At 55.0% G+C, this 16,962-nt stretch overlaps 4 protein-coding genes across 4 annotated transcripts; 2 read left to right on the top strand and 2 right to left on the bottom strand.

The window, feature by feature from the left end:
* Positions 1–5,742: 5,742 nt before the first annotated feature.
* Positions 5,743–8,586, top strand: CKM354_001098400 (uncharacterized protein; the record flags this gene model as incomplete). Its single annotated transcript, XM_044806459.1, has 2 exons — positions 5,743–6,725; positions 6,774–8,586. 2 exons carry the CDS (start codon positions 5,743–5,745, stop codon positions 8,584–8,586), a joined length of 2,796 nt encoding a protein of 931 aa, XP_044662394.1.
* A 2,400-nt stretch (positions 8,587–10,986) lies between these two features.
* CKM354_001098500 (Rag GTPase GTR1) lies at positions 10,987–12,141 on the bottom strand (the record flags this gene model as incomplete). Its single annotated transcript, XM_044806460.1, has 2 exons — positions 10,987–11,869; positions 11,933–12,141. 2 exons carry the CDS (start codon positions 12,139–12,141, stop codon positions 10,987–10,989), a joined length of 1,092 nt encoding a protein of 363 aa, XP_044662395.1.
* Positions 12,142–14,613: 2,472 nt separating this feature from the next.
* Positions 14,614–15,444, top strand: CKM354_001098600 (uncharacterized protein; the record flags this gene model as incomplete). The annotated part of the gene is made up of 1 exon (XM_044806461.1): positions 14,614–15,444. One exon carries the CDS (start codon positions 14,614–14,616, stop codon positions 15,442–15,444), a length of 831 nt encoding a protein of 276 aa, XP_044662396.1.
* A 231-nt stretch (positions 15,445–15,675) lies between these two features.
* On the bottom strand, positions 15,676–16,408 carry CKM354_001098700 (uncharacterized protein; the record flags this gene model as incomplete). The annotated part of the gene is made up of 2 exons (XM_044806462.1): positions 15,676–16,247; positions 16,300–16,408. 2 exons carry the CDS (start codon positions 16,406–16,408, stop codon positions 15,676–15,678), a joined length of 681 nt encoding a protein of 226 aa, XP_044662397.1.
* Positions 16,409–16,962: the final 554 nt, after the last annotated feature.

The following is a 16,962-nucleotide window of genomic DNA, read 5'->3' on the forward strand; positions in this document are numbered from 1 at the left end:
GGCCGTGGCCTTCGCCTTCGGCCAAACCTCCCTCGCCGTCGGCCACCACTGTCTTTTCAGCCCCAGATACTAGTCCCATCATCAGGCTGTCATCAAGATACATTTTCCACTAAAACACGGGTAGATCTGGTTGGTAGGCTCGGCGTCCTTTGGGCAGATCAGTCACTAGTTAGCTCACTAGTACGATGCCGTAGACTTTCCTTCCAAGTTCGGCTGTTGCATAGCGGGAATCTTGTGATCCTGGCAATCTGGAAGAATGGAAAATTGACTTAGCGTTGCAATGGTCGTCGAAGTTTAGCAAGATTCGACGCTAATCGAAAGTATGTGCATCGCGCTTGCGCTTTCGTGGAAGTTGTGTTAGATTGTTGGCAGTATTTGAATTGCTATAGCAAGCCTGCAGGCAGGATCAGCTGAGGTGAGTAGGGCAATGGTCGTCAATGAACGATGAGCTAGACTGTTAGCAGGAGATCGTATTCATGCAGAGATGACCGGAGGTGACAGGCAATGATGATTGCTGTAGCTGGCAGGCTGGAAGATCGTGTGCGGTGCTGCTGTAGACTCTTGAAGTCCCGCATTCGTGTCAAGTGTATCTATCACTTTCATCAATGCGTTCCTCCAAGTTCATCGCTGTCTGTCGCGCGTGTTCTCAGATTTCCAGACTGATACTCCATGCCACGAAACCGCAACCACGAGCGTGGCGTTCGCGAGGCAGCAGATTTCATTCGAATCCGCCATCGGCAACTTCGACCACGTTCTCCTCACAAGCTTCTGCTTCTTCGATACGGAATCGATCCTTTCAAAGCATATCTCGCGAGACACGTTTCTGCCCAGGCAGCTGAGATCGCGGAGCACGATTTTGCCATCCGCGAAAGTTGCCGTGCGCCACAAGCTTCCCTGCTGGGACGGGACAGCACACATCGCATGCACCAGAGATGCGCGGTACCTCCTGTCCACATGTGCAGTACCAGCGGAGATGATGCTGGCAAGGATGCGCTTCGGGCCTGGTGCATCAAACGGTGACGGTCTCGCATGTCTGACCTCGAAAAGATGCAATGTGGTTGGTTTGAATTTCGAAGGAGGACTAGTCGCAAGCCACACCTTCGTGAAACGTTGGTACCAAGCCTCTGCCACAGCACATCTAAATCTATGATGGAGCTTGTGTTGGAGTGGTTGTTTTTGGAGCATCGCCCAGTCTGGATAGCATCGCGCAAGGCGTTGACTGGATCATGATCTTGCCACGTTGTGTTTCTCAGCTCTTCGACTCGTCGATGGGTGTGATCGCGGGAGAGGGAGGCCGCAAACTTTCATCTCCTGGCTTACCTTCAACGACCTCCACTTCCAATGAAAGGTGCGAGCATCGAGGCTGCAAAGGGGGCACTTTCTGTTGCAGGTCGCCACCGACATCCATGGAATGGCCTCGAGGACTGTAGTCGACGCCTCGACGGTGTCCCTGACTACACCGCTGGCCTCCCCCGCGATGTGACAATAGGCGCATATCGAAGACTGATTGAAATTGTCCACGTCACGGCTTCCTTGCGTCCTAATTTGCTAACGGCACGAAGTCGAGGCCTTCAGTCGGAAGAGCAAACATAGCTCATCAGACTCAAGGTTCGAAGTCTATGGCCTGTGAAAGTGACATGGTCAGCATTGCAGCCACTCTGCGCCACTTGTACCCTTGACGAAAATCACTTTCAAAGGCTCCGGAAGTGATGGGATGGGGCCGCTTGCAGTTTGATGCACTGTGTCAGTCATTTGGACCCTTGAGGCGTGAGCGAGAATTGTAGACTCTGACCAAGTGTCTCAAAACAGGCTGCTGAAAGCTAGGGAATCTGTCCCAATTGAGCCTGCACACCTGAAGAAGGTTGTGACTCGTCCTGCAGAATCCTGCTCAAAAGTCTGCATTTGACTCGTGAATATGCCGAGTTCTAAGATGCTTCAGATACCCCTTGACACATGTCGACCCAGCGAGATGGGATTCGCGGAGGTATGCCCGCTCATGATCATGCCAACAAGAGTCGTGAGGCTCGAGTTTGCGAGCAGATAGGCATGCCCGCCGCATGTTCGCATGGGTATGCGTGCTGGACGCGAAGTAGGGTTATCTCAGAGGCTCCCATGTTGAAACCTAGATCGCTGTCGGTGATGTCCAGGCAAGTGCTGGATCGACTAGTCCGACGTCGTCTTTATGCCCATTGATCTTCATGGTGGTCGGTCTGTTCTTGGATCGCAAGGACTGTCGATCTTCGCGACCTGACTTTCCCTTTCAAGCCAGGCGACTGCGCATACGGAAAGAACGCTCAAGGCTCGTGAGATAGAAACAATTCATGCTGTTCGGCGATAAAACACTCGGAAAGAGGTGTCATGCAATGCAGTTTCGCCATGCTCAGGCCTTCGCTACGGACGGTCCAGAACGTTGGACGGCGCAGGCCTGTTGCCGGACAATCGCAAAGCCCGCAGTCATGTACCATGGCAGAGCTGTCGTTGAGGGTAATCGCAGCATGCATTGATCGCATATGCTGATGTTGATCCTTCGCGCATTGGCGCGAGGTGTATCTTTTGGGATAAATGGACGTCCATCGCACGCACACTAGTGGCTTTCGGTCTGCACGCGTCCATAAATGGTATTGTCTCCGTGATTCTCCCCTTGCTCGGTGCCGGATGCTCTCGCAGGAGAGTTTCGCAATCAACAGGCAAGGATATTGATTTCCAGTATGCTTAAATTGAGCGTTTGAGCGCTTTTGTTCCGGACAGGTTCGCTCGCTGGAGGCGATCCATGGGTAAGCCTAGACAATGGACTGCTGCGAAACAACATTCGAACACTCGGGTCGCGGCATCAGGTCTCACGTGGCATGAAAGGACAGCCAGCAGAATGCGACTGCTCGAGAAAGCCGGTCGTCCTGTCGCTCACTGCCGTGATGGTACGTGTGCACGCGCGGAACATATTTTACGCTCTCCGCTTGCGGGTAGTCCCAAGGATCCGCGTCTGGCAGATCTTCGGCAGGCCGAACGATTCCAGCAATATCCTGGCGCTCGTGTCGATCACGCAGCGCGGATCTCGACTCCCGAAAACCGCTCCACACGCAGGGATGATTCCGCGTGCGGCTTTGTTAGGGTTTGAACTCTGCTTCTGACTTCAAGAAGGGTGCGTTGCTGTGGCATAGGCATGGTTTCGCGACTTACAGCAAGCCACAGGAAGATAGCGAGCCCTTGCAGGTACCGGCGAGCCTGACGCGGGGCAGAGTGACTTGTTACGGCAATGGTCTTCAAGTCGATGTCGCCTGCAGCTGTGCGACTCATGCAAACACGCTTTGAAGTCGATGTCGGGCCTGTGGTTGGCTCAGGGAATGCCGGCGGCCGTGCTGTCGGGTCGATACCGAGGCTTCATTTCGATGCATGTCTGCTGTCTCGCATGTCGCATGGACACAAACGAGCATGCTGGCAGCCCGCATACGAGCAAGTCGAGCAGAAGGTGCTCGTTTGCTGATGACGAAGAATGAACTTGATACTGCTTGTCGCCCAGCATACCCTAGAACACATTATGTCATCCGCCATGTCGCGTACTGACTTTAGCTCCTGCATCACGGTGTCCGGCAGCCGACGCTAACAAGTGCCAGAACGTGACGCCATCTGGTTCTCGTGTTCGCAGCGCTGATTGGCCGGATTTTGGCTGTCTCAGCCGGGACGAGAATTGGTCGAGCCAGAAGGAACGACCACGATATCTCCTACGTTCAGCCATGGCGGAAGAAGGCAGCGTGCCGCGAGATTGCCAGCGATGATGGAAGGGATCCATCACGCCGCCTGGGCTGCATTTTCGACGTTGAGCACCACAAATGCATGCAGGGATGCCGTATGGTTCAGCGTGGTGTTTCCCGGTGTTCTTTGCTCGTTCCATGGCCACACGACGAGGCACTAGCTCGCTCTTGTCAGCCACACGCCGCGCGCGAAATATGATATTTCGCGGAAGGGCGATGTGATAGGTCGTTGGGGGCCGAATGTAGCAGATGGGGGTCAAAATAGAAGATTGGGCTGTGGGCGCTTGTCGCGCTGCAGGTGAAATCTTGTGACCCTCTTTGGCGGCCAACGCTACCGCTTCGCTTGGCCGGCTTCCCGACGGATGCCGAAGTGTGTGGCGCTAGGCATGGAGTTGTGGCATGGATGCGGCGAAGCGAGTCACATCGGCGCTGCTGGACGCGGAAGGGGTGATGCGGGAGGTGCGCGTGGAGGTTTTGGATGGATTCCTCGTTCGATAGTGCAGAAGGCAATATGCCGAGCTGGGGCTGCCGGTGGTTGGAGTGGAGCGCGGCTGGCAAGCATATTGACTTGGCAGCAGCGCCGCTACGGGAGCGCTATGCTTCGGAGGGCCCTGAGCGCGAGACTGGCAACGGGAACGATCTGCTGTGGTCGACCGGCCAGGGGAGCGTGTGCAGGCTTTGGCAGCGCAGGCGGATGTTTCGAAGTGCGGACTGCCGCTGATTGGGCGGGCGTCGATGCCACGCCGTGGTGCTGCGCGGAGTGGCGTTTGGCGTTTGCGTTTCGGACGTGGAGTCCATGCTGCTGCCACTCTCAACACTGCTGAGTCTGCTGGATGCTGGAGCTGGGGGGGGGGGGCTGTCATCCATCGCTCGTAACGGCACAGGGAGGGCGCTGATGGGCTGACGACGAGAACAGCACAGATCAGCATGTCGATTCGCCTCCCAAAGCTTGCGCGCGGCGGATGAGGTGTGCTGCATCTCGCGCACACACGCACGCGGCTCCGCCCCGATCAGCGCTCGCCGGGCAGGGTTGCGCCAGGCTGGCTCTAGTCGGCGCGCGCTGCCGTCGCCTAACGCCCACCACACGCCCCCAGCAGCAGCGACAGCCTGTGTACGCGCCGCAGGATCACGCGCGGGAAGCGTCCTCCTCTGCTGCTGGGCTGTACTGCTGCTCCACTTCGTCATCATCGATCTCGCGCTGCGGCGTGCACGCGCCTGATCCAGGATGCCGCCGGGCGAGCCAGCAGCAACCCAGCGGCCTGCCGACGCAGCGGATGCTCGACAACTGTATTTCGGCTGTGGCTGTACGTCTGCTGCATCGTCGAGGCCCATAACGTCGGCCCTGCCTGGCCACGCTGATTGATGGACTCCCCCCCGCTCGCTACTGGACTCGCTCCCAGTCACAGACACGGCGATCCACGCGGCGCCCTTCTTCATTGATTCATCACTCGCTGCTGCCCGCTGCACTGCACTGCACCTTCCCCCGGCACCTGACGCTGAACCTTTTCTGTATATGCCGGCAGCCAGCGAGCCTCTTGCCGCCACCACATCGCATCGCACCTCCCTTCACCTCCACGCTCACTCACTAGTCATCCATCGCCCAACCCGCCTGCCCTGCCTTGCCGTGCCCTCGTCCTTCAGCCGCGGTGCTGCCTCTGCCTCAGCCTCACCTCGCAACTCATACCTTCCTGCTCGCCGGTCTCTCCCCTCCGCTGCACTTGCCACCCCATGTCCGGACCTTCCACTCGACCTCCACCACCGCCAGGACTGTGAACGCCGGCGTGCTACAGCTGCTCCCGGACCCGTCTCACCTGCGATCCCGGCCAGCCGTGTCACCAAGACACACTCCGGTTCTGCTGCTGCTGAAAGGCTCCGCAGCCGCTCCATGAACCGCGTCTCTCCCCCATCTGGCCCATCTGCTGCACTCGTCAGCTTTCGATCGATGCGGAAGACCTTGCATCTGGCAGTTTGCATACTGGCCAATTGATCCACCATGTCTTACGGGCCAACCCAAGCTGAGCCTGCCCGGCCCTTGCCACTTCACCACGAGCGATATGGAAGCCACGCCAGCGAGCACCTGCCATATCCTCCCCCTCCTCGCCCCAATGTGGAACTGCCGCGACCTTTGGAACCAAGACCGCCCGTCTCGCAGCAGCGTTATTACGATGCACCTCAAGGCCAAAGGCGACCAGATGCCTTTCGAAGTCCCGCCTCCAGCAACCAAGAGTTCCGTCCGCAGTCTCAGAATTTGCCCCGCCTCCATGACATCTTGACTTCAACAGCGCCTCCGGCTCCAAGTCCGACCAGCTACAGTTCCAACTGGGGATCCTCGACAGCTCCAACTCCTCCGCCGAACCACCCTAATGGCGACAGCCGTTACAGCCATGGACCATGGTATACTCATGCTCCACCTCCGCCCCAGGAGCAGCCATCTTATCAACCACCGCCGGCCCGACGACTAGACATGCCCGCGTCGAATACGAGTCCCGTCTCACGACACGACAGTCATACCGGGCCAATATCTCCATATGGACCACACAGTGAATCACGAGGTTACGAGCTCGCCCAACGCGAGCGGCCACGACAGCCATCAACGAGCTCATACACCCACAATGGAGCGCCGAGTCCCTACATCCCTAACGGCTCCGAAGAGCACCACTACCGCAATGGTGCCGTGCACATCAACCGGCCAGGAAGCAGTAACTACGGCCCTGCAGGACCGGAGTGCTCCAAGAAGTATCTCGGCATTCGAGAACTCCCCGGCGAAGGTACATTCCACTTGTATGAAGGAGGTCTCCGCATACCGACGCACGTTGATGGCGAGCAAGTGAACCCTGCCTGGGGACTGACAAAAGCGAACAAGCCACGAAAGCGGCTAGCCATGGCCTGCTTGGACTGTAGAGAGAAGAAGATCAAGTGCGAACCAGGAGCTGCGAGCTGCTTGCAATGCGAGAAGGCGAAGCGGCCTTGTCGAAAGTAAGTCTGACAAATTTGGACGGAAGACTGTCTGCTGATCATTTGCAGAGCTCCATCACATCAGTCACAACCCGATGCATCCTCGCCTTCGATCTGGCCTACGAACACGGCATCTCCGCCTGGGAAGAGTGTCTCAGGATTCAGCCCTCTGAATAGACAAGACCCCGAACAAGGAGCCATTTCAAAACGGAGGCCGCTGGAAGACCACTCCCATTCTGGAGTGCCGGCCAAGAAGCATCGGTCCATGTCACCAGTATACAGCGCAAACGGCGGCTTTGGTGCTCCATTGGCAGCGGCACACCCGCTCACATCTCCAGCAATTCCACGATCGCCCACCACAGGTCTATCGTGCGATGTGGATCCATTCGCGGCTCATCCTGAAGCCACCCTCCAGGTGTTGGATCACTTCTTCCAAGACGTGAACAATGCAACATACTGCATGTTTCCACGGCATCACTTTATGCACTGGCTGCAGTCATGTCCGCAAAAGTTCCAGAACGAAAAGCTCTTGCTCTATGCGATGCTTGCGATCGGATCGATATTTGCAGAGGACGCGCACGCCGGATTTGGCGAGCAGTGTGCACGTGTGGCTGCTGCGTCGTTGCAGGCCACGCAAGGAAGCTACACCTTACCCATCGTGCAAAGTCGTCTCCTCCTTGGTCTGTACCATTCTGCAAAGGGCACACATGCAGCAGGCTGGGACTATACCGGAGCCGGAATCGATGCTGCCATCTATCTCAGATACAACACCGAACAGGGCTGTATCGAGGCAGACGCGAGTGGCAAGACACGGAACGACTTTGGACTTTCCAATGAACAACTCGCCGAATGCAAGCGACGCACACTATGGGCGGCGTTCTTAATGGAGCGCTACCGGGGCGGCCGCTCTACGCTGATCAATCCACAAGACATTTTCCTCCGATTGCCTTGTCTTGATGACAGTTTCGAGCGTGGTCTCGAATCGGATGCGCCGTATTACGACAACGGCATCATCGACCCCGCCAAGGCGAGCCTCACACCCTCCAGTCCAATATCTCCCATGGCGTGGCTCTGTTTAATCGGAGCTATTTGGGGCGACGTTTCAAACTTCATCTACCGAGCGATGCACCGTTCACCGCAAACGTACCAACAAGAGTACGATCGATTCTACGACCACATCTCAGCCGCCCTCCAGAACTGGTATTCGAGGCTGCCAGACCAGCTTCGATTCTCCAAGGTGAACGTGGACCGCAGCATCAAGGGCTCATACGCTGGGCCGTATATCTCCATGCACATTTTGTATCATCTCGCCTGGGTGAAGATGAACAGATTTGTGAGACATGCACTGGTCCCGCAGGTGATCACAAGGAACATCCGAGCGGCGCACCACCACTCACACGAGCTGCTTCAAGTGATCAGCACGCTTCGAGCCGCGAAGTGGGACATGGCCGAGAAAGACGGTCACATCGCATCATTCTCCTTCACGACCCCTTTCGCCGGATACGCCATCCTTGCCGCGATCGACGTCGTCGGTGCAGGCGGACTGGACACACATCTCAAAGCGACTCTGGACCTGATCAGTTGCGGGCTCGAGTGCCTGCGAGAGCTCGCACGTTACTGGGACAGCGCGCGGGACCAAGACAAGGCCTGCGAGAAGCGCTACTACCAGATTCATAATGTTTTAAAACACCCTTTCACAGCACGCAGCGGTTGCTGGCTTGGGCGCGAATGGGGCGTCCATACTCCGCTGGAACAGGAGATATCCCAAGAGGATGATTGCATATACGGCGCAGACGATAGACTTTATTTTGATGCATTGAGGGATGACTCCGCAAACGGCAGGGCGCCCAGTGCGGGTCAACGTCCAGTTGGAGGCCCGTAGGTTTGTTTGGGACAACATCGACAGCAGGGTCAGGCGGTGTCGTGGTGGTGAGAACACGATCTTCGACAACGCAGGACCAACAGCACTACGACTGATGAGACTCTTGATCAGAGAAAGAGCAGAACTTTGATATACCGTTCGCGCACGCAGAGGATGCGTTTCTGAGACCTCTGTTGAGGGAATTTGTGTAAATAGTGCAGATCGGCGACTCGGCTGTGGAGTCAAGCGACAGTTGCAGGTTGCAAAAGTCAATGGCAGCAAAAACGCGAACGTTCAGTTCATGCCGTGCCCAGAGCGGCATGGGCAAAGATGGAAGGAAACCGTTGTGCTCCCCATACAGTCTCAATTTCGGCATGTCGTTGACAATCAAGCTCGGCATCCCGATCGTTGAAGGCAACGCCGGTCGCGTTCGGCCGATGCCACCCGAGAGCTTCGTAGCCACGCAGCCACCCACAGGTATTGTTGTGTGATTTGGCTGTGCGCATGCCGCGTGCCGATGTCAACCACATGCACTTTTTGTGCATGGCTTCCAATCAGATTTCTTCTCTCTCTCTCACCGTGCTTTATTGCCCCAAGCCGGAATCCTTGCCTTGTCAACAACCAGAAGATCTGTCTCTACTGGAGCGGTCGGAGTGTCTTTGCTGTACCGAAGACGTACACACATGCGCGCATTGTTGAACGCGTTCCCCCCCACGCCTCGCGCCTAGCAGCGTTACGTGTACGAAGTGCATTCATCGATTGCGAATCATCATGCTCTACAGTCTACAGTAGTACCGACTCTTCTGCCGACGTCCAAGTTCGATGGACAGACACTCAAAGTCACGGAAAATTTGCAAAAGCCTAAAATCACATACAACGAACATGAGTCGTTGGCACAAACACGGCAGAGAGAAAATCGTTGAGAGGAGAGTTTTTGCTAGTCTAATGGTGGACTTCGGCATGTGCGATGAGAGAGAGAGAGAGAGAGAGAAAAACGCCAACGCTACTGTGGACGTAACTTTTTGCCAACAAATACAGTAGTGCCTTGACTTTTTTTCCGTTGCCGAAAGGGCACATACAGGTACTTGTGTATGTATGCGCCCATATGCAGCCTATGCGATCAAACAACCACATCGGCGCTCGGCGCAACTAAAGCTGATGAGTGATGCGGGCACAGGTACGAAGGAAAAGATACATGCGAGATGCAAATGCACATGCAGCGCTCCGGCGTTGTTTGCCGTCGCCCCGCGCGCGAGCGAGCAGTGATCGGCAATTGAAGTTGCAGATGGGGGAAGCAAGGGAAAGGCAAGGTGAGATGTAAGATTTTGAAGAGGACAGCCAGTGCAAGCTCGTGTGCACGCACGCGCGAAAAGTGATCGATCTCTTCTTCGTCAGGATCGTGGAAGTAGAGTACTCTGCATGAGATTGCAGGCAGCTTGTAGCGACCAGGGCAGGGAGTCAAGGAAGAGGACTGCATGTGGTTGCCCAAAGTGATGTATGAATGCGAGTGCGAAATGTAGGCGAGGTGATTGATTGGGAATCTGATGCCTGCAAGTGTTTTGCACAACACACCAGCACCAGAGCACAAGCCTGCGACTTTCCGCTTCGCCAAACTGCAGCCGGCGTCGATCCTGCGACCAGGGGTGATGGGCGCTTCCTTGCTCGAGAATACAGAAGCCGCCCACAGCGGTACTTGTCCGCCTTTACGGTACCGATGTGGGTTCCGCCCGCCGCGTCTTCTCTTGGCAATGAACAGAAGAGCATGCACATGGTCCGAGTACATTTTCGCTGCCGAACTGACGCACAGGCTTGTGCAGGGGATTGTAATTCTCTTGGTCCTTTCTTGATTAGTATGGTACGGCACAGTAGCAGGATACCCATATCCGCACCCAAAACTCCACCCCACGCCCGCTCCACTCTGCACGTAGGTCGCGCGCATGCATGCATGCTGGTGGGAAATCCGCGGTGCCGTGCTTTTAAACCGAGACATTTCTATGCAACAACCCGGCAGAAGGAGATCCGTCCAGCATATGTCGCTAGCGAGATGCCGAAACGCGCGAGATCTCTGGCCGCCTGACGCTATGAGCGTTGGTTGCAGGGCCGGACTTGCAGCTGGTCGAAGTCTTCTGCCAAGATGATCTAGTCTGGTTCGAGGCCTTTTGGTCAGGAACAAAAGACACTGACACGTCGTAATCGTGCAATCACATCCTGAATCCCACGCACAGGAAATCACTGCAGCCGCGTAGTGGACCGGTAGTGTTACGGCGGTGCAGTGCGTTAGATGCGTTGACGGAACCACGCGAGTGCTCCGGTGGTCTCGTCGGATGAACCTCCGGTTTTACGGACAATGAGCCGTTATCGAGATGCTGTCGACGTTCCTTCCCATCTTCTTCAGGCCGAACAGGCCCTGTCGTCGTCGCCTCACCTTTCATCATGGAAGCGATTTTGCAAGGGTTCGGAGTCCTCGCTCCCACGCTCGTCATCTCGATGCGATGCCATCTCGCGATAAGCAGGATTGTTCAGATGATCTTGTTTACCCTTCTTCTCCACAATATCGAGATATGCGAATTCTCGCCTCGCCAGCTGGACATTGACTCTGGCAGCATTGTAGGATGCTTCATCACTTGGCATGGCCACTGCCAAGTTCGTGTTCTCCGTCAGGCGCGTGATGAAGAACATGAACGCGCCGGTCTTGATCTGCATCTCCGCGAACGAGACTTCGGAAGGCATCATCCCCGTATGCTTGGACATGGAATGTTTGTGCGTTTTCAAGATGCTGCTGATCCGTTCGAAGCGGTCCGTGTAGGGATTGTTCGCCTCGCTACCGCGAGTGATGTGCGTCACCACTAGACATGTGGTGCGCTCGTAGAGGATCATTTCCCGGGCGTCAAGAAGCTCCGCGAGCTTTTCCAGCATTCCTTCGATGACAGTTGCATTTGGCACTAGGAAGTAGATGACCTGTGTCCATGCCCGATAGAGACTTTGGTCCCATATGGAGCTTTGGCAAATATCGACTTGCTTGCCGGTGAAACCCTCGTCCTCGCATGTGGCGCGGATGTCTTTCACTTTCTGGGCATACAGGGCTGCTTTCTGGTCCGAAGGAATCAGGTCCATCTTGTGCACGAGGACAAAGATCTTGCTGTTCGGACTAAACTCCTGCAAGGCCCTGATCGTGTTGGCGAAACTCAGCATGTCCGGAGCAGCTTCCCTCGATGCGATATCGAAGACGAAGATCAGTACAGCAACCGATGTGAAAACATGAGATCGTTGATTGGTCAAGTAGGATTCGACAAAGGAGTCTTGACTGTGGGCGCAAGTGTCAGTTCACCTACCATGGCCCATGAACGCTCCGGGCGAATTTGCTCACCCGCCACAATCCCAGAGGTTCAACATGAGATTTCCCATGAACTTGATGTTACTGTGCTCCACGTCTACTGTCGCTCCGAGCCTTCTGACGTCCTTTGCAACGTAATTCTGGAAGATGATGGAGCGCATGGAGGACTTGCCAGCGCCCGACCTGCCCATCAGCAGGACTTTGCGCTGTTTGTGGCGCTTGCTGCGCTCCGCGGTGCTCATGATGGGCGTTCCTTGTCAGTAGAGCCCGAATTGCACAAGTGTTGTTGTCGCGCGGGCGGAAATCTGGTTAGCTGGATATTGGTGAAGTGGACGGCGGTTGCGCTGGGCAGCCGACGACGAACTGGGAAGTCATGGCTTGGCAGCGTCACTCTTTCCTCCACGACTTGCACTTTGCCTACGTTCTCCTCGCACTCGTCGAGCATTGTATCTTCAACCATTCTACAGAGTGCATTTCGACTCTGCCAGCATATGCTTAGAAATTCCGTCAATGTCACGAACTTCCGACTTATGCGTTGTCCGACAGCTGGCCAAGCATTCCCAATAACTATCGCATCGCCCAAGCGGCGTCTATTGCCAATAGAACTTCGAAGACCGCGGACTAGAGCGCTGGTAGCCATCGACACGGTTTGTTGGGTGGGCATTGTTGTTCGACGGCGTTATATTCTCCTACTAATGCGCAGTCTATGCGGGCGGCCATTACACATGCACATCGACAGCGTACATGACGGACATTTGTCACCTTCGAAGTCAACATAGTCTTTGAAACTAGTTCCACTACAGTCTATCAAGACATTGATGGCGTCCACATGAAACTCACGCGGGCAATGTGGCATCACATGCTTATTCAGATCGAGGCGTTTTTGTTAAACTCTGAAAGAGACAGCGTCAAACTTTCCATTCGGAAAGTTTCGAGGAGCAGTTCGTCCAGATGGTGATCACCTCGGCATGCCTAAGACATTCGGCAGCCGCAGCTGCTAGTCCACGAATGGGTTATGCTCCGATAGGGTTCGAAGCGTCCGCGATCATCTACTAGCCGTACGAGCCCAGAAGCATGTTTTGGGCGGACTTTTCCTGTTCTGAAAGCCCTAACTTAGAGAGAAACTATGGAAGCTGGGAAACAAAGCTACCGTTAGCGGACTCATATATGCCGAGTCTGGTTGGTTTGCTAGTACCGACAGGTCGGTTTTGAGCTTTTTACCTGTCGGAGTTGACTCCTAGAGCTCCTCCTTGAGATTGATGCGAGCGTACACGGTCTGGCAGAGTCATTTACTCCTCTTGGCAGTGTATGATGATGATCAGATGTGAAGTATCTGGAAGTGGTCTTGCGGCAGAAAGATAGACAGCCTGCGCCACTAGAGGATAGTGCTAGATCCTTTGCAGCCAGTAGATAAGCTGGGGATACCTCTGGCTGCACGATCGCTGGGCAAGAGGCGGATTTCCGGCCACAATGGCTTGGTGTATGCCAAGTTATCGTATCGCCCGCCCTGCTGTGCTTCGGCAGCCACGAATAAAGTACCACAGCAGAAGAGACCTCGCGTTCCATGCCGATCTTGTGCATTTGCCCCATCAGTAAGACCTTCCCTCATAGTGACGCCATGATCCTGCGAGCGGGCGTAGCAGCTAGCCCTGCTCAGCATGCTATGTGCCTCTTTCTAACATATACCGTCAAAGGCGTACCTCGCGTAAGAGTAGCTCCGGATCGTGTCGCAACGCAGCGGGAAGGGGCGGCCACGAGCTAGCGACCAGAAGCCGGACAAACTTTCGCGAAAGCGAGTCGATTGCTTCTTTTGACATGTGTGCAAACTGCAAAGGCTTGTGTATGTACCTTTGTAACTGCTAACAAGGCTGTTGTTCGGTTATTCGTGATCTGCAAGACCTTGGCTTTGCGTTTCTGAGCTGGATCAGCGTGCATATGTGAGCCAGAAGGTTACCGACATCTGCCAGCTGAAGCACCACATCTGGTCTAGCTTGGTCAGTCCTTGCAATTGTTGCTGATGACTTCCTGTTTTAGGAGGTATCATTGATGCCGTATTGCTGCTACCTCTCAGCCAAGAGCGACTGCTGCGCGAGCGAGGGGCAACACTACTATTGCTGATTGACTGGTGGGCGAGCGCCATTGACCCCCAATGGGGGCCTCAGCGGGCGATAATGTTGCCATTGTTGGAGTGCCAATCTGGTGATTTTCTGCCGCGGCGTTGCGATCTTCTTGCGAGGTTGCCTGGTCGCCGAGTTGGCCTCGAGATGCGTCTTTAAATCTCTACGTCCTTTTCTGAGCGCTGGCGCAGAGCATGCAGCAAAGTGTCGTTGTCTTGCTCGAGCAATGGGCAGAGAAAGTTGCACTATCAGAGGATGAAGCGCGCGGCAGTTGGAGGAAACACGCGCTTCCGATGCGGCCGGCTTTTCCGAGCCGCTGGCGCGCTGGTGTGCTTTTCCCCAAAGACCGTTGCAGGTCAATGGAGAGAAGCATTGATTGTATCACCGCAATCAGCATATGCTCTCCTACTGATGTTCTCAAGACATACAAGAATCCGAGGTGCCATGTTGAAGCGCTCTCAATGCGCCCAGAAGAGGTGAACGAAGCACAAAAATGATGCATCTCCAGTCGTCGTCAGCCCACCTTGACGTACATATCCATGTCATCAGCCGTAGACCTCAGATACTGCCATCTCGTCACTCTCCCACCTGAACAGCATGAAAGTCATCCTCACAGGCGCAACAGGCTTCATAGGCAGCGAGATTCTCTCCCAACTAATCGCACACAACTACATCAACCACGTCTACCTCCTCACCCGCCGCCCGCATCCAGATCCAAAGTTCAGCTCCAGCAAGAAAGTCACTCAAATCCTCCACGAAGACTTCGAAGCCTACCCCGATTCCATCCTCCAGCGATTCCGAGACGAAGGCGTAGAAGCATGTATCTGGAGCTTAGGAGGACCTGTTTCAGCTTTCAAGAATATCGATGAAGCACGCAAAGTCGGCGTGAATTTTCCTGCGGCTGCCGCGGAAGCTTTTAGCAATGGCGTTGCGTATACGATGGAGCCGTATGTGGGATACCCGGAGAAACAGCCTGCGGCGGGGGATAAGAGGTTTCCGTTTCGGTTTGTGTTTATTTCTGGGTGGGGAGCGGAGCAGGATCAGTTTAAGAGGTTGTGGATGTATGGTGAAAGTCGGAAGATTAAAGGAGCTGCGGAGAAGGCTTTGTTTGATATTGCTGGGAGGGCGGAAGAGAAGGATGTTAATGTGGGTGATGGACAGGATGCTAGTGTGAATGCGAAGCATAATGCTGGGCAGAAATATAAGTGCTTTGAGGTTGTTGCTCTGCGGCCAGGTGGAGTGCTGAAAGGGGACAGTGAAGGCATGCTGAATGTGGTTACAGAAGCTGTGATACCTAGCATCGCAGTGCAACGACTTGCGAGGACGGCGATCAAGGTTGCATTTCACGGAGCCAATGGGAAGACGATACTGGAGAACAAAGACTGCTTAGGTGATGACTGGGCATTGGTGAATAGCTTCCGAATGTGAAGCACGCTTTGCCAATCTTCTCGTTACTCTTACTGTACAGTTTCTTCTGGTGCTGGCTGGCCTTTCCTCTAAGGGTCAGAGCTTTCCCCAAAGCTGGCCAACATGCTCGCAATGCTTCCTTTCCAGAGAATCCACCAAAGCAATTGCAAGAGCCTTCGCTGCACTTCTAGGCTGCAGACCAGCTTATGGTGCTACGTCAAGAAGTGACCCTATCAGTGCACAGGAGAGCACTCAAGCCAAAGGGTCAAACTCGCTCACGTCCGACTGCTCGTCGAGAGACATGCGCTTGCTCTTCGAAGGGCTGCGGCGAGCGGCGACAACACTGTCATTGCGAGACTTTGGTTCGTGATCACCAGAGCCGTTGAGTCCTCCGAGAGATGCACCGGGAGTAGCAGCCTTGACTGAAGTATAGGCAGCTTCGAGGCCGTCATCGGACTCTTCTTCCTTCGTTGCAACGTCCTCGTCCTCAGAACTGCCCGGATCGGTGTACTTGCCAGTGACTGACTTCGAGCGGCGGCTGGTCATCTGGCGCTTGGGCAAAGGGGTGCTCATGTTGAGTCCCTCCTCATCATCATCGCCGTCCTCATCGGACATCGAAGCGAAGTTGCGTTTTCTGCCGCTGGCTGGCGTCTTGAATGTGGAAGTGCGCTTGCTGGCTGGAGTGCGCTTGACGGCGGACTTTGGAGTTGAGAAGACACTGCCGACAACAGATCCGGCGCCACCACTGGCTCCCTTCATATCGCGCTTAAGCTTCGCCACATGCTCCTCGATAGCCTTCTTGGTGGGGTGGAAGGACTCATTTGCTATACAGAGGTCAGTATATGGCAGCGCGGAGTGTTCTTTGGTCATACATACGGAATGTAGCAGTCCAGCTCTCGGCTACTTCCTGGAAGTTGATCTTGACGCTGCCGATGATGAGCAGCAAAAGGTGCTGGTCGCGCTCGCTCGTCCACTTGGGTGCCATTGAGTCGGTCGTTGAGAGGAGCGCCTAGCAGAAGGGTCAGTCTGAGAAGCGAGGGCCTGCATAGGCTGCAAAGCAGGAGGCAGACCTACGTGACTCTCTGTTGGGGGTCGTGATGTTGTGGTCGAGGTTGTGAGAGTTGCAAGTTGAGCAGTGAGTGGAAGAGCAAGTTCGAAGAAGGTCGCCTGAAAAAGACACGTGAAAGTGAGGGAACTCATGCAGCTAATGCTGATGCGTCACTGCCGCTCCGTGGATTGGAAACGGCTTCACATGTGAAGACATGTCGACAAGTTGCGCGAGACATTCGAAATACAGCACAGCACTGGATTGTCTGTTGCGGCACTGGCACATCAGACCGCCGAAGCCCATTTATCTGGCTTCACGTATCTTCACGTCCTTTGACGCGCGACGCGATTGCAATTCGCGAACCATGTAAAGTATATGCGTGTGCAGGCATACAGGCAGGGATTGTGAAAGGGGATCAGTTGTATGGGACAAAGTCTCTGTTGCCTGAGTTACAACGGTTCACAGGCAGCAGCCGCGCACTGCTGAAGTTC

This window comes from Cercospora kikuchii (assembly GCF_019650295.1).
Source record: "Cercospora kikuchii DNA, contig_00007, whole genome shotgun sequence".
Lineage (NCBI taxonomy): Eukaryota > Fungi > Ascomycota > Dothideomycetes > Mycosphaerellales > Mycosphaerellaceae > Cercospora > Cercospora kikuchii.